We start from the raw sequence: 24,158 nt of genomic DNA, 5'->3' as shown, positions 1-24,158 counted from the left end.
CTAAAGAGAACTTATGTTTAATTGAGATTTTATGAGACAAAAAATTCAGTACTTTGGAGGATATTAATTCAATTACCCCCAAATAAGGTCAACATGCAATTAAATTTGGCTCAACTGTCATTTTTTTTAATGCTTTAAATATTAAATTATTACAATCAATCCTATTTTCATTATGAACCTAAGGAGTGATTTATTGACAGGTTTTCATGTTGGTTAGCCCCCACTGTTGTGCCAAGTGAGGAATTAAGTTCCAGTTTTCCAGATAAACTAATAATGTATGCTGCATGTATCAGTTATTAGAGTGTAGTTACATTATGACATAATTGATTGATGTTGATGATATGAAGGAATACAGGAAATAGAAGTTAACAAAATAAAAAGTAAAACATTACAGTATTTATTTCTCATTTATTGATACAATATCTGTATTTTACAACCTTCTAATTCTGTTTGTAGTAGGCCAAGATATAACTGATGTAAATGTTGCAATAGTAATAGTCAAATAATATTGTATTAGTAATAAGAGTATAGGCTAGATCCACATAAGCATTTAGTCTACATTTGGTAAAAGGTTTTCAAACCAATTAATAGATGCATTATTACACAACATTGATATAGACTACAGATTAAAAAAAATTACAGAATTTGGTATAATCAAATGAATGTAATTCATACAAATTTAATTCAATGGTTCTCTACTGTTTGTTTGTAATGTAATCATAAGCATAACAGTTTATATATAAAATAGAATGAATATAACTAAGACATGTTTCTCCTTTCCTTTGATCAATTTTCTATTTGAAAACAAAAATTAGCTCACTTAACAGACCGATTCCTGTTTTTGTAAATACTTATCTCCCTTTCTTGGTTTTGATCATCCATTCAGCTGTGGGATTAATACGATACACTTCCAAGACTTTAGCTTCAGGGTCAAGGCAACGCTCACCTATAGTAAAGATAACATTTGACACAGACCTAATATATATATTACACATACTTTTTCTTAAATACTTGTTTGTATTGAGAAGGGGTTTAAGTGAATAGTTACTAAACCAATGTGCTAAATGGAGTGACAGGCTTTTAAATAAGGATATGACTTCAACTACTAGCAAGAGAACCTTCAATAATAATTGGTCACAGAACTAGTTTAACTAAAAAACTGTTCCATGAGACTCTTGACATTATACATTAGATACTGAATGAACAAACCTTACAACGAGTAGCAGATTTTGATTTTATATTATGGCTTTCTTTAAGCTAGTTTCACTGACCTATATTACCACCAATTTCACACAGATAATCAATAGCTCTGTCTGCATTCTGTCCGTGAGCAATATTTCTTCTGGCATCCTCAAAAAGGCTTCTGAAAGTTCATCCAAATTTATTAGTGGGTAACATTGAGGGTGGATGTTAGAAAAAAAAAGATAATTCTTGGGTGACAGAATGAGGTCAAGAATGATAAAAAAAAGGGTCCAACCAAAAGCTAGGAAATACTTAAATATTGAATAACAACAGAAGATAGCAATTGTATGTAAAATCAGTTTTTTGTAGGGGTAAAAATGGGGAAAGCTAGAAAAGTGAACCAATAACTTCTCAGTCCAGAAGAATGTGTTTGTGTGGGAGGTAAATATAAGTGGGCCAATGCAATGTAATAAACTATAAATATCACAGGCCAAAAATGTTACAGTAGAGTTAAAATGGGATGAGGAGTTTCTGGCCCCAATAAAATGGGAGTGTTTGATGAATAGGATGCAATGTTAAAAAAGTTTCATTCTGAAAAGCATTAGAGAGCTTTTGAAATAGTTCAGTAAAGAGCTGAAAAGTTGATGAATATTCAGAGATTGTATGTAGGACTATCAGAGATTGTGTGTAGGACTATCAGAGATTGTATGTAGGACTATTTCCTAAGGCACTGGGTGGAGGAAGAAGGGGGAATAAGTGATACCAGTTATCAGTTATCAAAGTCATTGGTATTAAAGTATATGGTTTGGAGGGGGGGGGTGTCATTATAAAGCAGGTCGTGCCAATTAGATGTATCAGATTATAAAATTATAATTTTTAAGGGGCAATGGAGGGACCAACCCTAAAAGTATCATAGAGCTTATAAAAAATCTCAAAATAACTGAAAAGCAGATAATGTAAAGAAGACTATTTTTTAAGTCAGAGGGAAGGGGGGAGAGAAAAGTGATGCTTGAATTTTTGGGCAGGTCTAAGTTATAAAAGGGAAGGGGTTTATAGCATGATAAACAATCTATAGCCTGGGATCAAATCAATTGCTAATATCACAAACTTCTAACATTTCTGACAAGACATTTAAAACCTATGCCTGACAGAGATTTTCAAGCAAGGAAGATGAATACATCATTTATAGAATCATATAAAACAATAATGAAAAACCCTGATATCATTGCTGTTAGATTCAAAGCACATTGCAAAGAGATTAACCAACATGTGAATGACAGAAATAAAAAAAAATCATGAGAAGAATGATTATTTACTTAGGAATAGCCTCATACTGATACAGCACATCCTTAGCAGTTGTTGACTCATTGATTGTGATGACAGCACTTTCCTTGGTCATTTGTGGAGCATGAACTTCAATTGGAACTTCTTTTAATCTCATCTGATGACAAATATTCATACACATATTAGGTCAATATTAAATGTAGAATTATAACATTTAACATCAACAAGATATTTTATCAATGAATAGATCTATATTATGGAATCATGACCAATTAGAAACAGAAGAAAAGAAGTCAATATTGTTAATCATGTTATAAGACAGAAACTCAAATTAGATGCCACAGGCTCCTTCTTTGTTTTAAATTAACATTTAGACTAAATCTTGATTTCATATATTTTTTTTTGGAGGGGGGAGGGGGGAATAGCAACTCAAAACTGTTTTAAGAGAATTTTTTTTATAAATTTTTAAAAAGTATCTTGTGAAATGAACAAATCAATTATTACTAATCCATTAGGTCATGTCAACTGATCCTACATCTCAATATACATAAATGATTAATGATCAAGTAGATTTGTCAATATTTAGGATGTATATGTAAGCCAAATTAAAATTTGTATAATTAATTTCATAAAGCATTAATTATTCCACTGCCCAAGAAATAAAACATGAGACGGTGCAAAAGTATATAATGATAAGTCTGACCAGTCACCAAGCAAGATACTGCTATGAATAATTCTCAACAGACTCAAGAAAAATGCTGAGGAGGTCCTTTCCAAATTACAGAAGAACAGGCAGGCTTCAGAGTAGGTAGAAACATTGCTGAACAAATATTTCACATCAGACTGTTAAATGAATTATGTCTTCAACACCAAAAGAAACTGGTACACAACTTCTTAAACTTAAAAAAAAAATTTGGACTGGGTTTGGCATGATGGCATTTTGGCAAGTTTTGGGGAAGTTCAACATTAAAAACATTATTGATGTTATTAAAACCCTTTATTAAAATGCGAATAGCTTAGTACGTCTGAACATATCTCCAGCTTTTTAACTTGTTTCTGGAGCATATTTCCCTCCATCAGTCATAGAATGACTATGGTTCATATCGAACACTTTTTCATATGGCTGTGGGGCCCTATTTTGAAGAGACACTCCCGTCCACATAGATTGCAGGTCAAGGTCATTTTCCATATGGCATGCTTTTCTTCAAGAGCTGAGGCCCATGTTTTCTTGCTGTCCATAGCTTTCTTGGTCACCGTCTCTCTCCAGCTAGTGTAGTCTAGGGCTATGGCTTCCCAATAGTCAGTATCAATGTTCTGGAGCATATTATGATGGAAACTCTTGAAGGATTTACTCCTAGCTTGACCATAAATGGGCAATATCAGGTCAAAAAAAAGGGTCATCTAAAGAGTTTGAGTGAGTTTTTGGCACATTGGCACAATTTAGGCCATGTCATGCCTGTAATCCTTCAAGGATTACTCTCCCTTCATATCACCAGAGCTAAATTCCATACAGTTAAATCATTAAAAGCAAGGTCTATTCACAGTTAAAATAGTAAAGTAAGAAAAACTTAATAATTTAGTAAATATTATATGTTCATAATTTCACAAATCAAATCTTCGTAGACAACCCCACCTCCCAAACAAAGCCCAGTACCTTACCAGGGTCGACACTATCGGACAGTGTTTTTAAGTTGTGCCCTCTAAGCTAAGAACAGCTGCTGACCAGGAAAGTGGAGGGATTTGGTATGTGAAATTCACAGCACCCCTACGACGATGAAACATTGGTTACAGAATCAATGCCCATTTTAGCTGCTTTATGTAATGCAATTGAATAAGTACTATAACAATGTGTTAACTGTACAAATTTTAAATTAGTTTTGTAAAAATTACCAATTCTTCAGCTGGTGGGGCTATTTCTTCTCCACTTTTTGATTTCTTTCCTAAAAACTTGGAAATCTGAGAAAAATACAAACATTTAATTAGAAGACATTTTGAACTTAATTGAAACACACTTTAACCCTAAACAAAAGACTACAACAGATAATTAACATTCTCCAACAAAGTTGTATTTTTGTGGAGTCAAATTGTCCTTATAAACCAATTTTTAACATACAAACATTTCAACAATACTGGTAGTAGAAAAAGCTAAGCAGTAGACACTATCTACTTAGTTATATTTGAACCAACAAATGGTAGAACACTTACAAATTTTCGTTTTGGCTTTCCAGAAGCTCCAGTCATATATTGTTGCCTAATTTGACTTATAAAGTTGGGTGGAACCTATAAAAAACATTGTCACATGTATAATGATTTGGTTCTAGACAAAGGAGGTAATATATTGCTGTAAACCTATTCACAACGCAATAGGGTTAACTGTGTGTGATTAGCTGACATATGTGACACAGGCCAGTAATACAGTTTAGCATGCTATATCGAAGGGCAAGGGACAGTACTGGCATGAACTTTGCACATGAATAGGACCCGGGCTTTGGTCATCTGATCATAAGCCTGCGTGGACAGAGACTGTGTGTAAGGCAGGGCAGTTCAAGACAGGTAGACTGGGACTGTTAGTCTGCCATGAAGTCGGTCCTGGTGGAGTCCTGAAGTGAATGTACAAGTCCAGGAAGAGATAGAATCAGTAGAGTTTATTAGTTTAGTACGGTGATGTACAGTAGAGCATTTTTAGTGTTGATGTATTGCCAATTGTGTCATATTGGCTGTTTTAATTGACCATTATTAAAGCACCAGATTATTTGGGCCTTGTCGTCAAGTTCTTGATGTGTTGTGTGTTTAGCAGTGTTTACAGAAGGCCTGATTAGGAGAATGAATCGTAACAATATTAACAAAATTAGTAAAAAAAAAAAAATAAATAGCCTACATTTGCTATAAAAAGAATAAAAAAAATAAAAAACACATAAAATATTGAAAACATCGAAACAAATATAATGACTATTAGAAAAGCCTTGACTTACAGCAAATAGTTTTTTGTTGTAATTTGTTAATATTTTAAAATAGGCGAAGTTCTCAGTAATTCTTGTGACATCTGTCACTGAATCTCTGGGCATTGCAAAGATATTTGGAGAGAGCACAGTGGCCAGACTATGATCATCCATTTGTGTGAAGTTCTTGTTTTCAATAGTCATGTTCATCAATCTTAAGAAGACCTTTTTTTTTAAAGCAGAAACCAAAATCTTATATTCATTGAGTTCAAAATCATTTCATGATTCAATTTGTTTTTTAAGATACTCTGTGAGTGAGAGTTTTTGTTTTCACATTGAAGTGTGTGCATATGTGTATGTGAGTGTGTTTGCCCCAAAAAAGTGGCCACAGGTATTGTATCAAAAACATGAAATAATCTCACCATGGATTTGAATTTTTATTAACATCCATACTTTGACATGATCTTCCAGAGTCATTCTCTGCTTACAGTGTCAAATGCTTTTGTTAGGTCGACATATATTGAGAAGGGGTCAGCATTTTGTTCTTGGCATTTTTCCTGGAGCTGCCCTGCTGCAAAGATCTTGTCAATGGTTCCACGCTCCTTACTGAAGCTGAATCTGTAGTAGACCATGTTCTAGATGATGCATGAGCTGATTTAGTAGGATGCGTGCAAGGTTTTCCCAGCAAGAAAGAGAGATAACCTCTGTTGTTGTCGCAGATATGGCGGTTTCTTTTTCACTTGTATGGATGAACAATTTATAGTCTTTTTGTATTTGACACATAAAATCTTTCAATCAGGGCTAATTCATCTTTTTTGTAGACCTCTGCGGGAATTGAGTTATCTCCTGGGGCTTTTTTCCTTGCAAGCTGTTGAATGGCATGATCAGTTTCCTTTAATGTTTCCACTTTCTTGCTTAGCCACATATCTTGCATTTGGTGTAACTGTTTTTGAGCTTTGAGTTTTTGGCACATCAGCACAATTTAGGCCATGTCGTGCCCATAATCTTCAAGGATCACTCTCCTTGTCATATTGAGGCGGTGGTCTGTTCCTCAAGATTTGGTGACACGCATGTACTGGTGGTCAGATTGTCTTCATGATGGCATAGTCTATAAGGTGCCAATGTCTTGAGTGGGGATGCATCCAGGAGGTTTGCTTTCTCATTGGGAGACTGAAATATTGTGTTTGATAAAAGCAGCTTGTACTCAGCACAGGTCTGGAGTAGTAGTAGGCTGTTGCTGTTACACTGACCTATCCTAAATTAGCCTAAGACTCCTTTCCAGATGTGATTGTAAGAGCCTCTTGATTTGATAAATCAAGTACAGTGGAATTTAGTTCTTCATAGAACTTGGCTATGACTTCATCTGGGTTGGTCATGTTCTATTTATGTGTATGTTTCTGTTGTGTTGTCTTTATATGAGAAAAGAGTCCTTGTATTAGTCTTGAAACAATGTATTTGAAAAAGTTTGCCTACATAAAACATATAAACATCTAATGTATCTTGTACCTGCAGTGAGTCTCTGTATTCTTCTCTCATGGCTAAAATAAACATATTGGTGGCTCTTATTTGATCTGTGAAGGGTAGTGCTGTCAAAAACAAACAAAATAAAATGTTTTTAAAATTTTAGTGCAGTTTGTCCAATGTATATTAGCTGACAAAGTATTTACTTGTTCTAATATCAGCATTGCTTTATATAATAATTCATAATACAAAAATAAATTCTTAAAATTTTTTTTTTTCATATTCATCTATCAACTCGTCAAAATTGACTAACCTGATTTATGTTTTGTTGTGTCATGAGACATAAACATTATGTTTATAAATGTATGTTGTCAAGTTGTAACCCTTGGCAGGGGAGTTAATATTTGTAAGTTGCCTAATGGAGATATGAGTATTTAGAAGTGGAGATGGAGAACATTGTGTGTGGTAACTATAAACAAGTAACAAAACCTTGGTGGGTCAAAAATAGATGTCTAATATAAAGATGATATATACAAGTCAATCACAGTACAAACTTTTAATATCGGGGAAATAATCCATTCTTTCACTGGATATCAGATATGCTGGTAGTTCTTTGAGGAAGGCCTTAAAGGCTGCAGCTACATCATCAACATTCAGGTCCCTGACACTGGTGTCGTATATGTTATAACTAGGTATCTTGTAGAAATTACCCTCTAGCTCTTTTTTAAAAGCCTAACAATGAATAAATACAATATAATTAAAAAAAAAGAAAAGAATAAAATGTAACTACATTGTCAAGTCCTTATAATTCTTTAAAATATTTTCCTTAGGTCAATGACAGAAATATAGCAGCGATTCTAAACTTTGAAATTTGAGAGAAAACATCTAAAGAATGTCACTTTAAGAAGAGTTCATTACAACATATTTAGCAAGAAAAATATGCATAGTGTTGCGAAAGCTCTGTTCAGTTACACAATTGTATTGTCAATTATATCTATATTATAACTTAGTGTTGGCTTGCAGTTAAAGATGAAATTCAAAATTACTTGTACAGTGCATCATCCCAGTCTACAGCTGGATATAATCTACAAAACTGAGCAAGCATCACTACAATGCAAACCATTATAATAAACAGGACTGCCACAAGGTTAACATGTTCTGTGTTACCAAGAATATTCAAACATTTATGATACAATTTTTAATATATTTATTTTCTTTCTTGCCAAGCAGTTTAGCAATAAAAAAAAATTAGGATAATTAATATGATGACATATTAGTTAAATATTGTAATTTAAATATTAATTTACATACTTGGAGTCTATCGGGTGATCCTTTTGCCTTGAAGATCCCTTGTACATGCATGCCATTTTCCTCAATGAATCGAACCAGCTAACAAAAGATACAGAGCTCTATTAGTGTGGCTAAAGTTTTCAAAAGATTTCAATGAACTAAAAAAACAACACAATATTGTTTGGAAAAATTCAATAGGTCCAGATTTATAAATACTAAAAATAAAATGCTAATGATGACCTAGCCATTGTCAGACTTGGACTGTGATTAGAGTACAGCTGAAGTTGCTTACCTAGAGAGAGGCTCTCATTTAAGAAAGAAAAAAAATAGTTGATTAGATAAAATTATATCTCATAAGCTTTTGAGTTTGAGTTTCAGATCAGAAATAAGTCTATTGTTCTTAATATCCTCACCAATAAAAATAACTTAGAAACTAAACTCACCAATAAAAATAACATAGAAACTAAACTCACCAATAAAAATACAGCTGGAACTTTCAGATCAGAAATAAGTCTATTGTTCTTAATATCCTTTGCAACAAGTACTTCAAGTGCTGTCCCAAATACTCCACTATCTGCAGAAAAAATTGTTCATGATACTTATTAAGTGAGTTTATAAAATAAAGTTATTGAGAGCCTAGACAAGAATGCAGTGTTTTTTTAAATAATATATTATAAAGAGTGATCTTGGTATTTGATATTTTGTTTTTTTTGGCACATTGGCACAATTTAGGCCATGTCATGCCCATAATCTCTAAAGGATTACTTCCTTTATAAAAAAAAAAGTAAAGTTCCCTTTTCAGACCTTGTGGTCTATAGTGTAGATGATGTAAAGTTCATCTGATTCTGTGGCCTACGGTTAACAAGGGTGTCATGTGGCCAGCACAACGACCAACCGCCTTTACTTTTCCCCAACTAACTTCAGGTACCCATTAGAGCTGGGTGAACTCAGAGGCGCCCGAAGATCCTGAAGTTAAAAATCCCAGTCTTCACCAGGATTCAAACCCCGGACCCCGCCTCCAATTTCCCTTTATAGGTCAAGTGCTAAAAGTTACACAACTAAGTTATTAATAATAATGTACACACAACACTCAAATAATAAAATAAAAATTTTTATAATCTAATAAAAATATGTTGTAAATGTGTATATATTTACAAGCACTTTGCCCCCAGATAAAGCCCAGTATATATATTCAACAACAGAGTAACACCAGACAATGTGTATCTATTAAAATAATGTTTAAAAATTCGTTTTGGTAAAATTCTCATTTATTAAGAACAAACCTGTAGTTCGTTTCTTTGCCTTATTCTTTAAATATTCAATATTGTGCTTGTCTAATAATAGTTTCAGTTCCTCATATGCAACATTTCTTATTCTTTCAGCATCTTCTTCATTAAGGTCAGATATATAGGTCAGACCTAGAGCATCTGCTTGTGGTTCATATGGCTAAATATTTAAATATACAAGCAATTTTGAAAGTTATTTACTTTATAATATGCATTGTATATTATTTACACACAGAATATCTGTGATAATTTACTTGATCAGGTGAATGATTATACTTGTATATAATTTAGTGCAATAAACTATTTTATTATGAATGATTAAAAATAACTAACACTACAAAGAAATTAATACTCTTATTGTCTTTCCTCATAAATACTCTAAATAATTTACTGCAGATTTTATGTGTATGTTGTACATTTGTTGGATATTTGTACATGATGCCTGAAATGAAAATTACTCATATGAAATGAAAAACCATCTAAAATTTATAAGTTATGACTTTGAACAAATCTTTCTTAAATGTATTGCTTTAGTCACCTAATACATCAGTTAGTTTTGTGATCAGTTCTATGACAGACAACCCCCCCCCTCACTCCAGAAAAAAAAGTCTTAATATTAATTTTATTGTGGCTTAGTGGCATAAACTGCTTGGCTATCTTTCAAGAGGCTACAGTTCAACTTAAAGTTGTGTTGAATAAGGAAGACAGCAAAGAAACTTTCTCCCACTTGTATCATGTCCACACAAGAGATTGGACCATATGCACATAACAGGCTATTGCCTAAATGAAGTTCTAAACAAAAGCTAAGTTTGAAAAAAAGATGCAGTCCTAGATGTAGTTCTTTCTCAAAAATAAATAATATTTTTTTACACATTGTAACAAACAAAGATTCTAGACAGCACTTAAGTAAAATACTGAAATAATTTAAGTTACTGATACTAAATTACAACATAAACATTGGTGAACTCACAGGTAAAGGAGCACGTCGATGAACAGATTGGCTTGTGGATGTGTGAAAATTTCTTGAACATGGAGGCAATGGGCCAAGTGGTTGCTTCAAGTGGGACAAAACACTGACTTTGTAGCCTAACAGTCCTTCATATGTGTTGTTTAATAAATTGTTCCAGTTGGCTATATATTTATTGTTGTCAGGAAAGTAAAATTTAAGCTAAGGCAAAAGATAGGGAAAAAAAGTTGAATAAGTTGCCCTTTTTAAAAAAAACACCACATATTTAGTGCAGTAAGTGCTAACATGACATGCTAAATTCAGACCTATATAGTTATTACAAAAATGAAATGAAATATACTATGAACATGGATTACCTTTTTTAAATCCTTTGAATTGTTTAAATCTGGAAAAGTATTTGTAAAAAAAAAATGTTTACACCTAACTCTCAACTTATCTGAGCCTTTATGTAATAGAAAAATGTTAATTTGAAAGGCCTTTGGCTTTAACTTTAGGAAAAACTTAATATCAATAGCCCTATTTGCTTAGCTTCAAGTAAATTATAAATTATTTTACCTGATGAGTTTTCTTTGCAATGAGGCACAGGTTGGTTCTGCAGAATAAACACAATTAGAATCTAGAACTAGATCTAAAATCTTGATCATGAGACTAGATTAGACTAGTTTAGATACATGTACTTATTTATGACTAGAAAAGACTAAAATTGATTTCAAATGAGACTAGATTAGACTAGTTTAGATACATGTTCTTATTTATGACTAGAAAAGACTAAAATTGATTCCAAATGATTCAAGTTGTTGATCTATAGGCCTACAGATATATTTAGTGTGGACACCCTTTTAACAGAGTTAATTTAATCAATTGCAAATTAAATGTTAAGCACAATTAATGGCCGAAATTTTTAAACGTTTCAAACAATAACTGAGTAGTGAAAATGGGCCCTCAGCTTGAGTTTTTGACACATCGGCACACTTTAGGCCATGTCGTGCCGTAATACCTCAAGAGTTTTTCTCCCTTTATACCATAAGTGCTAAATTTTATATAGTTAAGTCACTAAAAACAAGGTCTATTCACAGCTTGAATCGAATTAAACTCCAATAAACATTGAATTAAAATTAAACTCCAATAAACATTTCAAACAATTATTCCAAAATTAGAACCTGTCAAAATCTGGTTTATATCCCATACTTAGAGAATTTGTGGAATGTTTGCATCCCCATATATTTATGTGAAGCTTTTTTTTTTTTTTTTCAATACTGAAACTTTGAATAAGCTGTGTCAGAGCTAGGTGAACGATGAACAGTTCTCTCTATAACATGTAGGCCCCACATCACAACTTCAACCTAACTAGAAGGAACTAGTATCAAAACTTCCGACATCGCGTTAGCCTAATTTTGATAGGTAACTATACAAATGTCTTCCCTACCGTATTTTAGCTTAATAAAAATATAGCCGTCAGAATCTTCCTTTATATTCTTTGGCCAGTACATAAAAAGTTGCTCCATCACTAATCTAAGTACTAAAAGATCAAGTTACCTGGTGCTCGCTGTCCACATAGTTTGAAATTAAGTTGGACTTGTTACCAATCGGCAAGGAGGAGTTTAAGCCGTGAAAATTGCTCCACATAGGCCTACAACTGGACTGAGATTTTGATGTTTTTGAGTCTTCATCTAGATACATCGAAATGAAAGAAATTTGAAGAAAAAAAAATCAATAGACCATTGAGATTAGATTTTTAAAAAGCCGGAGTGTGTGTGTGTTATCCTTGTAAGCGTCTACCACACCAGTATTGTGTCTATTACAATAGGAAAAAAAGCACTTGTTTTACAATTTCAATGCTGCTTCTTTGCGAGAAAGCTTTCGAAAGAGTGTGGCATGGAGCACTCTGCTCTGGGCGACAATAGAAAAAACACAATGTCAATCAAAACATATCAAAAGTTATCAAAACCTCTATTAACAGGCTACTAGTACTTCAACAACAACATTGGAGACTGGATTAAAACCAAAGTTGGAGTGAGACAAGACTCTGCATACTTTCACCAAATCTTTTCAGTATCTTTGAATGGTTAATGGAAGTAGCTCTCGAGGGCTACGATGGTTATGTAAGCAATGCAGGAAGAATTACTAACTTGTACTTTGCGGTCGAGTTTGACTTTGAGTTTGATTTGATTTTGATTTTAGGCACAGTTTAGGCCCTGTCGTGCCCGTAATCCTTCAAAGATCACTCTCCCTTTATATAACAAGGGCTAAATTCTATACAGTTAAATCATTAAAAAAAACAAGGTCTATTCACATTAAAATAGTAAAGTTAGTAAAAATTTAATAATTAGTAAAAATATTATATAAATATTATAGGGTCACAATTTCACAAATCAGATCTTCGTAGTCAACCCCACCTCCCGAACAAAGCCCAGTATCTTCCTATGAAAAGTCACACCAAAAAAGTAAACCCTAGATTGATGTCTTATATAATACAGACGTTATTTCAAAAAAAGAAGATGATTACGTCCTAAGCGTCATGCATTTAGTCATGCATATTAACCAATGACTTAAATTCTGCCAAGTCACTGGTTTTCCTGGCTAGCTCAGGCAACCCATTCCATGCTCTAATAGCACTAGGGAAGAAGGAGTATTTGTACAAATTTGTCCTAGCATATGGGACGAGGAATGTGCCTTTATCTTTGTGTCTTTCAGAGTATTTTATTAAATTTTGTATTTGAAGATTATGGTTCAGTGTTTTATGTATTATTGCTACTTTACTTTTGAGCCTTCTGTCCTGAAGGCTTTCTAAATTTAGTGATTTTACTAAAGGTGTTACTCTAGTCAAATGTGAATATTCGTTTGTTATGAATCGCACTGCTCTATTTTGTGTCTGTTCTAGTTTCTTAATGTTTTCTTGAGTTGAGGGGTCCCAAACAGAGGATGCATATTCTATTATTGGCCTAACCAAGGTTAAATAACATTTTAGTTTTATGTTCTTATTTGATTTATAGAAATTTCTTTTAATAAATCCTAATGCTTTGTTTGATTTTTTTGTAGTTTCATCAATATGTGGATTCCATGACAGTTTTTCATTTATTATAACACCTAGGTATTTTGCGTTTTTAGTCTGTGTTACTGGTTTGCCATGAATAAGATAAGTGGAATTAATTTGTTTTAGTTTTTTTGTTACTCTTAACAACTGACATTTTTCTGGGTGGAAAGACATGCTCCAATTTGATTCCCATTTCTGTAATTCATCTAATTCTCTTTGTAAAATATCTGTGTCTTGTGTTGTTTTTATTGTTCTATATATTATGCAATCGTCTGCAAATAATCTGACTTTTGTTCCTGAAGTAATGCAATTTGGTAAATCATTTATGTAAATTAAAAATAGTAGTGGACCCAAGACTGTTCCTTGAGGTACACCTGAGTTTACTGTTATCGGTGTTGATTTAGAACCATTTATTATTACAGTTTGTTCTCTCCCTATCAGAAAGTCTTTAATCCACTGATGCAGTGGACCATTAATGCCGAAATATTTTAATTTTTTAAGCAAACTATGGTGGTGAACTTTGTCAAAAGCCTTAGAAAAATCTAGTAAGATAGCATCTATTTGTTCACTATTATCTAAACCTTTTGAAAAATCATCAATTAGTCCTATTAGTTGTGTTTCACATGATCTATATTTCCTAAAGCCATGTTGGTATGGTGTGAGGACATTATGTTTGTCTAAGTGGTTTATGATGTTGCTACATATTATGTGTTCTAGGATTTTACATGTGATGCTGGTAAGTGATACTGGTCTGTAGTTTCCTGGGTCAGATTTTTCTCCTTTTTTAAATAGGGGGGTGACATTAGCTTCTTTCCAGTCCTTTGGTACTCTGCCCTGGTTAAGTGAAGCCTGAAAGAGTATTTTGAACACTGGGGCTAGCTCATTACTTAGTTCTTTGAGTAATCTAGCTGGAATACCATCAGGTCCAGAAGCTTTATTTGGTTTGGTGTTGGCTAATAGTTTTTGGATTCCATTTTCTTGTACTACTATATCTTCTATGTTGTCTACTTGGTTCAAATTCAGTAATATGTCTTTGTCTCCTGGGGCTGAGAATGCTGATGCAAAGTATTTGTTTAGAATGTTTGCTTTAGTTTCATTATCATTATGTATTATGTTATGTTCATCTTTTAATGGCGCTACGCCTGTTGTTTCCATTTTCTTAGACTTAATGTATGACCATAGGTTTTTGTTGTTATCTTTAGATATTACATTGTTTATGTATTCACTCTGCAGCTGTCTGCTTACTTTTTGGGTTAAGTGTTTAATTTTTATATAATTTTTGTAAACTCTTTCTGCATTAGTTTCTTTAAATTTTCTATATAGGTTTTCCTTCTGTTTACAAAGCTTCTTTAGTCTATTATTAAACCAGCATTTATTTATTTTGTTTGATGTGTATTTAGTTGGTATATGATTTTCTATAATGCTTTTAAGATGGTTTTTAATGAAATTCCAGAGGTCATCGACTGGTTGGTTAATGTCTTTTTCTAATAAGAATGTTTGTTGAAAGTTTAATGCAGCTTGGTGTAGTTGTGTTAGGTTACATTTATTCCAGAGTAAGATTTTTCTTTTGGGTTTTGTATTGGCTACTGCTTTTATCTGACTGTATTTTTATGATCTCATGGTCTGATAGACCAGGGATAATATCATAATCAACTACTAATCCAGGTCTGTTGCTTAAGAAGAGATCTAATGTGTTGTTTAAACTAGTTGGCTTTTTAATGATTTGATCTAAACTTAGGTTGTGTAAAGTTTCTATGAAAAGCTCATTTATGTCCTTAAGGTTTTGGTGTTTATCTATGGTTAGTGTTTTCCAATTTATATCAGGTAGGTTGAAATCACCCATAATCCAAAAAACTGCATTTTTATTTGTCTCTTTAAGTGTAGTAATCTGATTACATAGTTCCTGCATGTATTCTAAACTAGAATTTGGTGGTCTGTAAATGCTGCCTATTATTAGGGATGTTGAGGTGGTATTAATTTTACAAAATGTTGATTCTATATTTTTTGAGTTAGGTAAGGTAATTTCTTCTGCTATAAGAGTGTTTTTTATTGCTAAAAGAACTCCTCCATGATTATCAGCCCTATCTTTTCTAAAAATTTCATAATTACTATTGAAAATTTCTGCATTATAAATTTCAGGATGTAGCCAAGTTTCTGTGCCTGCAATTATGTCTGGTTTCTCACATTCTAATAAAATTTCTAAGTCTGCTGTTTTGTTCCCAATGCTTTGAAAATTTATTACTAAGGTTTTAAGGTATTTTGGTGTTACTTCTTTAGTAGGTTTGTTTAGTGAGGCTGTTGTATTAATTTTAGTAGATTTAGGTTTAACAGGAGTGGATCTGGCTAGTGGTTGGTGAGTTTGGTTTGGGATGGTGTTTAGGATGTTGTATGGGTTAGAAGTGTCTGCATCAAAGGAATCAAACAGTCCTGATGTAAACTGAGGTAACCCACAGGGTACACAGTGCCATGATGCATCTTTGTTGCCTAAGGCATAATACACAGGTGTATTCATATGGAGACATGATGCATGGTACCATTCATCGCAGGTGTCACATTGAATGGCTTTCTGTTTCATGGCTAAATACAATACCAAAAAATGAGTCTAGGCTTTGTTTTTGTTGGTGCTAGCAGAATAGCATGATGTAGTTCTATGTCCTGTTTGGAAATTGTGTTTTTAACTTAGATCTGCAAGTTTTATAGCTAGTACCAGGTGACCGAGCCTCGCTCGTTTGAATCATTTGTTGAGGAAATATATTTACTTCTTTTCGATTGGGTAGCAACTCCCAAATCGAAAAATTGCTTTCGTGCTCTTTTAGTTCTACATGTCAATGTACATGGCGATTAGAAAAGAAAGTCTCTTAAGTCCCCATACATAACACGCCGGTATGGACAGTATAGAGGAGCTTCTTATGGTCCGACAGTTACGCTGGAGAAAGCACTATCCCGGACGAGTGTTTGAGTTTAGGCACATCGGCACAATCTTAGGTAAATATTATATGTTCACAATTTATAAATCAGATCTTCGTAGACAACCCCACCTCCCGAACAAAGCCCAATACCTTCTCAGTGTCGACATTGTCGAATAGTGTTCTTAAGTTGTGTGCTGTAAAAACTTTCTTCCTGACATCCTGGTATCTGGGGCAATCAATGAGGATATATTCTACGGTGAGGCGAGAGTCACAGTACTCACAAAGTGGGGGCTCCTCTCTCTTCAGCACAAAAGAGTGCGTGATGTAGGTGTGGCCAATCCTAAGTCGGGACATGGTTGTGCTACCACGCCTTAGATGTGGGCCGCCACCTGACATCCGCCACAATCTGCCTGAGTTTGTTGTGAGTCTCAACCTCCCATCGGTCCTGCCACTGTCTGCAAAAGGCAGTCTGTTTTGTGAGCTGAAAGTTGGTAAACTTAACAGAGATGTCCCACAGAAACGCTTTAAAGACCAGCTTAGGCAGCAACCTGATATAACTGACATAGAAGAGGGTATCTCTTGACTGCAGGCGGCTTCAGAACGAGATAGCTGGAGATATTTTTTTATAAAGACCGCGGGATACTCAAAAGAAAATTCACTGCCAAGGACAGAAGCAGACGGCGAAAAGAGAATCTAAATCGACCACCGGCATATAGGCTAATGGTTATGTTTTTCGTTGGATGTGGCAAACTATGTGTGTCGCAGCTAGTGCTGCGTAGCCACGTAAAATACTGCACTCCTCCTTAATCATCGGACTCGAAGACAAGGTAAGGTATTGTTGTGACACGGTTACTGTGTGAGGTCAACCGAGACACACGGTCAAGTGTTGGGTATCGAGAGTTAGGGGACTTGGGGGGGGGGGAGTGACGAGTGTGTAAACAAGAAGAGAGAAAGCGAGTGGAGTTGGGTGTCTGTATATAACGGATAACGTTGCCGCGTTTATATGTTATGTTGAAATGTTACACAATTAAAAGGCACTTTAAACGTAAAAGGACTTGTTTCTTCACAGGCATGAAGGCAGCAAGGAAACCTGCTTCCAGATACTTCCTCCCCCCACCATAGATCTTGGACCTTAGCGCTCTGTTAATCATTTAATGCTATAGGAGTATAGGCATGAAAGTTATACTATAAAAAATTAATTATTACATGCAATTCATTAATATTCACAACTTTTTATTTTTATATTTTAATAATAAACAGACTCTTACAAACATTCCATAGTTTAGTTTATTTATACTATGGAAGAAAAAAAGAAATTAAATAAAATTTGCAGAAGTAGGTTTGGTTACTGTGTTTGCGAGTTTTATTAATTGTTTACACTTCAATTGAGGAGAGCCGTGTATGTGACTTTTACTTTGTTGACTAACCTAATTGAGCCTACAATAAGATGGTTCGCAAATGTTTTATTAGGTCTATTGATTCATTAAAAGTTGTTCAAGTTTGCAAAGAAATATTTTAATTTACTGCTGTATGCCTAGTGATGTAAGCGGTGTTTTTTTAACCCTTTGTGTCATGGAAAAATTTTCATTTATAAAACTTTCCAGCCAAAATTAAATTTTCGATAATAAAACATTTTCAAACCTGTATAAAGTCGACCTCGAGATTTCCCCTTGTGACCAATGATTCGAGATTTTTTTTCTCATTTATACACGTACATAGAAATTTTAAAGAAAACCGTTAGAGCCGTTTTCGAAATAATATATATATTATATACATATTTACAAGAATTGCTCGCTTAAGAGTAGGCCTATAGGATATTTAATCTCTAGATTCAGTGATTCCCAAAGTTGTCTATATAGACCCCCAGGGGTCTACGAAGACTTTCAAGGGGTCTACGAAAGTGAAAAAATAAATTGGGGGGTCTACGAGATGTCCACGGGGGTCTACAATAATGGATTTCATATAAGCAGGTCGTGACTTTATTTTTCCCATCCCATTAATGTAATTATTTCATAAACTAATATAGGCCTATGATCTCTACCTTAGTTAATCCTTTAAATAGCCTATTTATCCTGCTATTCAAATAAAAAAAATATATTTAAATAGCTTAATTTTGTCTAAATGTAACTAATGTTTAACAGAGCGAAATGTAGATTGAAAAGCGTTGATTATAAACAGTTTGGGATCAGCAGCGTTCTGACAGAGTTTAGTGCAGTGTGTCGCAAACTAAGGGTCACCAGCTTCTTATTTTTCCTCAGGGTTGACTCCCGAAGCCTTTTCCATGATTGGATATAGCTGCAAGGCAACAGAGGTTTGAATTCAGAGTCTTCCTTCTCATAGGTGTGTAGCCAGCCATGGCTAATGAACCCTTCCTGTCGGAAGCTTACTGATTTAGGTGACAGTTACTCGCCTTCGCCTCTTCTCCTGTAAGTGAGAACTGTTCCACAGACCCAATATTAGAGCCGCACGTAAAAGATCAAGAAATACACTCTTTGCGAACATGTTTAAAATGGCTATTTAATCAATTAATATTTAATGTTTGAAGGAATAATTCATAGAACAAAGTCCTATAAGAAATATAATGTCCCTAGCAATGGATGATCAATCCTGAAAAAAAATATTTCCAGTGTGTTTGGTGATTCCAGTAATAAATATAAATTGTTATTTTAAGTGGTTTAAGTTTGAATTTTATCAATAAAATCTCTATAACTTGAAATGCAGCTTTAAATTACTTTTTCACTCTTCGACTCACTACAGTTAGAATTTTTTTTAAATTGCAAAATAAGTTAAGCAGGGGGTCTACCGAAAACCAGAAAACATGGTAAGGGGTCTACGAGACAAAAAAGTTTGGGAACCACTGCAACTCTAGATCTAAAAGCAGGCATGTCAATAGGGGGCCGCATGCAGCCCGCGACCACTTTGCACGCGGCACGCTTGGCCACGTAAAAAATTACCAAAATAATATTAGACTATTACGCTGGAACATTAGAGATGACAAGCTATTTAAATTAAAAAAAAATAGTATTTGTTAAACTGAACAACGAGAGTGAGTGCAATGAAAATAAGCTACATTTAGATAAGAGATATAATAAGATAATTTTTATTGATCCAATCAAATGGAAATTCAGTTTGACTACAATTGAGTTTGAGTTTTGAGTTTAGGCACATTGGCACAATTTAGGCCATGTCGTGCCCGTAATCCTTTAAGGATCACTCTCCCTTTATTGACTACAATTGACAACCTCAGTCAAACTTAATTGCTAGCCATAGCAAGTCACTTGGTAAATGTGATTTATGCAGGAGTGTGTCGTTAAAGCCGAAGTAATTTGTCCAGAAAAGGTGAAAGCATTCAAAGAAATAGCGCTAGGACCACTGTGGCAGATAGAATAAATGAGATGTCAGTCAGATTGCGTGAACAATTAAAGAAGAAAAGAATTTTGATTTTTTTTCATCGGCTCTTTATGAGTCAGCTGATGTAACGGGTGTAGCACAGTTGGCTATATTCATAAGGGCTTGTGACAGGAATTTTGAGATACACGAGAAGCTACTTGAGCTCTGTTCTATGCTTAACACCATAACAAGCAAGGATGCTTTTTTAGAAATAACAGGAGGTGATATTGCAGTGTAATCTACCTTTGGTAAAGCTAGCTAGTCTAACAACGGATGGCGCACCAACCATGAAATGAAATGGTTTTGATGCAAAGCTACTTGCAAAAATAAGAGAGACTGATGTTAATTTTAAATTTGCTCATTTTCAGTGCATCATTCACCAAGAAACATTCTACACACAACAATTACAGTTCCAACATGTTATAAGACCGGTTTCAGTCGTTCTCAATTTTATTCGTACCCGTGGTTTTAATCCTCGCCAATTTTCAATGTTTCTGGATGACATTGGACACGAATTTGATTGTGTTCCCTACTACACAGAAGTCCGCTGGCTCTCATGTCATAAAGTATTGAAGAGATTTTTTACACTGGGTGAGGAAATTGTATTGTTTCTGAACATGAAAGGTGAACCTATTAAACCTTTTCAAACCGACGAATGGGTTCGGGATTTGGCATTTGCAGTTGATCTCACTGGTCACCTGTAAGACTTGAATTGGAAACTTCAAAGTAAAGACAACATTGTCACAACTGCGTGTAATCATGTGAAGTGCTTTCAAGCAAATTACGACTGTGTATAAACCAAATATGAAGAAAAAATCTTGTTCACTTCTCAACGTGCCAGAAACTGAAAAGATCAAATACGGCTACAACATTTGGTAAATATGTCCTACACCTGGAATCGTTAGTAGAGGCTTCCACTGTCCGTTTTCGTGACTTCGTTTCATACGAGCAAAACTTTTCGTTGTTTGTATCTCCATTCTCATTTGCTCCTGAAAATGCTGCTGGTAATGTGCAGTGCAACTAAAGCTGATAAAATTACAGTTATTAACCCTGAACTGAATTGCGGAGATTTGCAGCCAGAATTCTAGCTATGCTTGCAAGCCCTTATCTCTGTGAGCAATTCTTTTCCATAATGAAAGCTACAAAAGCACCTCACCGTTCGAGATTATTTCATCAATATTTGTCATCAGTGATGAAAGTGTCAACCTGACATTAATAAACTTGTATCGCAGAAAAGATGTCAAGCATCAGGACAAAGAAAATAATGCGTAATCATTAGTAATTTTTAATGACCAAATAGTACTACATATTTAGCTAACTAAGGGACAGGTATGCCATTAATTATTGTATTATATTGTATTATTTCTAATTTACATAAAACTAGTAGGCTGTTTTGCAACTGATTTTTTGCTGCGGCCCCACAGGTCATAGTAAGTAGGCCCTATTTTATGTGGCCCATACACCTTAATGAGTTTACATGCCTGCGCTAGAGGATTAGGCCAAAAAGGGAATCAAAAAGGAAATCCCTCCCCCCTTTGGGGTGTCTACACTTTAAAGTCTAACTGATCTAAAGCTTTGTCGTAAATACCCAACATCAGTATATAGTGCTTCTAATAGACGTCAATTCCTCATCCATACTAAACGATAAACAAGAAACTTAAGGCCTTTATTTCTTTGAGAGATCGAAGTTAGTGTGAATATATTCGGATGAATCTATAAAAGGACCAACAACATTTCAAGTCCTATAGATGACATGTCCGGCCACATACGAATTCATCGATGGAGTTGTCGCATGACCTCGAGTTGACCACGCTACGAAGTCCTTCATAAATCACAATTATACTGAGCAGTGAAGCAATGCGTCGATTGGAATCAAAATGCAAAAGAATCGAAACAGAAGGCGCAGGAAATAAGATAAAAAGCAACTATGGCTGGAATCGTGTGCAAAAAAATGTAGTAAAATTATTAATGTTTCCTCGCAAGCACTAGAGATTCACCAGCCTTATGATGACAGCATTTAGGAATGAACAGGCTCAACGCCATAAGAAACACTAATACCAAGACGACAAAGATATAGACTTAAGTCGAAATACAAAGACTAGATCTAGAGGCTTTGCTAAAATATAAGAAACAATCTTGACATTTGTTTTACTGAACGTAAGGATAAAATAAATTACCTTCAAACAAGTGGACATAATGTTTTGTTGTGTGTGTAGTCAGCTCTAAGATGCAAAAGTGAAACTAGGTTTTCAAGTTATTGAGAAAGCAGCCACCAGTACATGACCTTCTGAGTAGGGTTTTCCTTTCAGACCTTGCGTTCTAAAGGGCAGACGATGTCATACGTTTCTTTGGCCAACGGTTAACAAGCAGGGTGTCATGTGGCCAGCACAACGACCAACTGCCTTTACTTTTCCGAACTAAAGTAAAGCACCCGTTAAAGTTGGATGGACTCAGGGTCGCCCTAAAATTCAAAATCCCAGTCTTTATCGAGATTCGAACCCCAAAAATGCCAGGTTCAGAAGCCAAGCTCTTTACCACTCAGCCCCCGCGCCCCCATGACCCTGTGAGACGGGCAGTTAAAAATGGAGGAGGACAAGAGTTGTATTTGTAAATTGAAGTTCATAGACCTGAAAATATGGTAGCAGGAATTTGTTAACATTGAGAGTAAAATTAGAGATTCCCCATTCCAAGTGTTATACTTTATTCATTTAGTGATAGTGATAGCAGTTAGTAGTCTAGATAGTTTCAAAATAATCTAAGAAAGTATTCATATTGCTATATTGCTAATTACTTTCGATACATTATTAAACTTTACACAATGCTCTTGAGGACAGATTTAATTGGATGCCTATCATGCGGCGTATAATTTGTGGGCCGAATTATATAGAAATGCCCAGTCCGCCACTGCAGAGAAGGAATATTTAGAGAGTTTCCCCGCCGACCTCGCCTCTAAGAGTTTTGGGATACGAGCCATCGGAAATACTTTTACTAGAAATATAACTATAACAAATTAAGGCTACATTTGCTTAGATCCCTCCCAGACAGAACATTATTCAGACAGGCAGACGGTGTGGAGTTTTTTAGAGTTTCTATGGGCCTAAAAATAGCCTGGATCGTTATTTAGATCTAGCTAGAGACTAGAGTGTCACTAGGGAGTCTAGATCTATCTAGATCTAGTAGATCTATATCTATATCAAGTAGATTCTAGATTCTTATCTTATCTTATAGAGGCTTATACAGACGTTACTTCAAAAAAGATGATTACGTCCTACGCGTCATGCATTCAGTCATGCATATTAACCAATGACTTAAATTCTGCCAAGTCACTGGTTTTCCTGGCTAGCTTAGGCAACCCATTCCATGCTCTAATAGCACTATTACTAGATCTATATCTAGAGACTAGATTTAAAACTAACAGATCGCGAGTTGAGAGTTAGACATTTTAGGCCTATTGAGATCTAGTCTAGATCAATTCGGATAGACGTTATAAACTAGTATAGATCTAGAATCTAAATAATTAGTCTATGACTATGATCTTTCGAAAACAAAGGTAAAAAAAACAACACTTACTTTTGTCAGTCCAAGACGGATGAACTTTGGTATGGTTTCCTTGCAGCGATGTTATTGGATTACCACTTGCAGCATTTGTAAGCAGACGTCTCAGGGTATAATTAAGAACGGCTTGATGCCGAGGTATGGTCACCAGATGGTTCATTGCAAAACGTGCTTCAATCTTCTGGATCTTTAAAGATGGCTATGTTTTTTTCCTTCTAAGTTATTGCTCCTTAAATTTATCGACCTTTTTCTATGTTCCACAATGACTTTAATTCACAACCAAGAAATCGTCACTACCGTCTGGCTCCTTATGACGTAGCTAGACACACATTAATTCAAACAAATCTACACAAAACGTCTGGAGTTCAAACAAATGTACGCAGAAAGTCGAGAGTAAGTCTTTTTTAAAAATATTATTTAATACGGGGAAAAACATCATTAAAAATAATATCTGAAGATGATTAGCGTTTCTACTTTACGTTCCAAAAATGCACATTTTCTAAAGTTGGGATTTTTTTTGTTACTTATAGTAAGTAACAACAATAATAATTGTAATAATAATAATGTAACTACCAGTCCAGCTCTTGACCTTCACGTGTGGCTCAGATATTGAGTCCGGCGGAACTGTTCTCATTAACAGAAGCTCGTTAGCCATGGCTGGCTACCCACCTAGGAGAAGGAAATCTCTTAATTCAAACCTCTGTTGCCTTGCAGCTATAGCCAATCATGGGAAAGGCTTCGGGAGTCAACCCTGAGAAAAATCAGAAGCTGACCACCCTAAGGCAGTTTGCAGAACCCAGTGCTTCACCCTGGCAGAACCTGCGACGCCGCTGACCCCAGACTGTACTGGCACTGCCGTTC

The 24,158-nt window shown here is 34.7% G+C and overlaps 2 protein-coding genes across 4 annotated transcripts in view; one reads left to right on the top strand and one right to left on the bottom strand.

Annotated features, from left to right (window-relative positions):
* LOC106055546 (uncharacterized) overlaps positions 1-24,158 on the top strand; it is a 50,854-nt gene that overhangs the window by 12,459 nt on the left and 14,237 nt on the right. For 2 of the 3 annotated variants that reach the window (XM_056014953.1, XM_056014955.1), the window contains exon 5: positions 201-391. The exons of the other annotated variant lie outside the window; for it this stretch is intronic. In XM_056014953.1, the coding sequence (XP_055870928.1) occupies positions 201-239 (39 nt within the window). In that variant the 3' untranslated portion in view covers positions 240-391. Of the gene's footprint in view, positions 1-200; positions 392-24,158 lie in introns of those variants that run through there. 3 annotated transcript variants of the gene reach the window in all.
* On the bottom strand, positions 382-23,624 carry LOC106055543 (rho GTPase-activating protein 18-like). Its single transcript, XM_056014951.1, has 16 exons — positions 23,313-23,624; positions 11,946-12,079; positions 10,965-11,001; positions 10,766-10,794; positions 10,413-10,610; positions 9,440-9,602; positions 8,630-8,730; positions 8,178-8,255; positions 7,421-7,598; positions 6,912-6,991; positions 5,439-5,630; positions 4,672-4,746; positions 4,357-4,422; positions 2,499-2,623; positions 1,272-1,363; positions 382-946 (listed from the first exon to the last, which is right to left on the bottom strand). Exons 1-16 carry the CDS (start codon positions 23,455-23,457, stop codon positions 852-854), a joined length of 1,788 nt encoding a protein of 595 aa, XP_055870926.1. The 5' UTR covers positions 23,458-23,624; the 3' UTR covers positions 382-851.

Source organism: Biomphalaria glabrata, chromosome 17 (assembly GCF_947242115.1).
Source record: "Biomphalaria glabrata chromosome 17, xgBioGlab47.1, whole genome shotgun sequence".
Classification (NCBI taxonomy): domain Eukaryota; kingdom Metazoa; phylum Mollusca; class Gastropoda; family Planorbidae; genus Biomphalaria; species Biomphalaria glabrata.
The sequence above is the reverse complement of the archived record's forward strand: the minus strand, read 5'-3'. Positions and strand labels throughout refer to the sequence as shown.